The 792-nt window shown below is 29.5% G+C and overlaps 1 protein-coding gene across 1 annotated transcript; it reads left to right on the top strand.

Annotated features, from left to right (window-relative positions):
* Positions 1–11: 11 nt before the first annotated feature.
* Positions 12–786, top strand: LOC115235365 (putative nuclease HARBI1; the record flags this gene model as incomplete). Its single annotated transcript, XM_029807135.1, has 3 exons — positions 12–83; positions 181–316; positions 404–786. Coding segments are annotated over 3 exons (591 nt in total), but the record flags the coding sequence as incomplete, so codon positions are not given.
* Positions 787–792: the final 6 nt, after the last annotated feature.

Here is a 792-nt window from a genome sequence, read left to right as displayed (position 1 = left end):
AGAACATTGTTAATATTTTGGCACAGTTAATGCCACAGTTCATAATATGGCCAAATGCAGTGCAATGTCAATTATCTAGTAATGTATGTGTTTTAATTAAATTATTCAGTTGTTTATATAATTAATTAAAGCAGAAATTAATTAAAGCTATAATTCTTTAATATCATTAAAAAATTGTAGATATTTGAAGCTCGATCACGTGGCTTTCCTGGAGTAATCGGTGCTATAGATGGCTGCCATATTCCTTGTAAAGCTCCAATAATGAATCCAAATGATTATTATAACAGAAAAAGCTTTCACTCAATTATTTTACAAGGTAAGAATTATAAATGTAAGAAATTTTCTATTGCAATATTTTAAACGCGTTATTTTATGACTAAATAATTTTTAAAATTGTTTGTAGGAACATGCAATCATAGAGGATTATTTATTGACTGTTTTATTGGAATGCCTGGGCGCATGCATGACGCTCGAGTTTTCCGAAATAGCACATTATTTAACGAAATAACTAATGCAGAAAGACTTCTAATTCCGCACAATATGCATCTAATAGGAGACTCAGCTTATCCCTTATTGTGTACTTTAATGACACCATTTAGAGATAATGGGCATTTGACACATTCACAGATTATATACAATGTAAAACTAAGTTCTATCAGATCAATTATTGAAAGATGTTTCGGTTTACTAAAGACTAAATTTAGACGATTAAAATACTTAGACATAGGAGATTTTGAATTGGGAAATAACATGATAGCAGCAGCATGCGTGTTACATAATTTTATTATCGTT

This window comes from Formica exsecta, unplaced genomic scaffold, assembly GCF_003651465.1.
Source record: "Formica exsecta isolate Colony F162 unplaced genomic scaffold, ASM365146v1 C16342708, whole genome shotgun sequence".
In the NCBI taxonomy this organism is placed as follows: Eukaryota; Metazoa; Arthropoda; class Insecta; order Hymenoptera; family Formicidae; genus Formica; species Formica exsecta.
The sequence above is the reverse complement of the archived record's forward strand: the minus strand, read 5'-3'. Positions and strand labels throughout refer to the sequence as shown.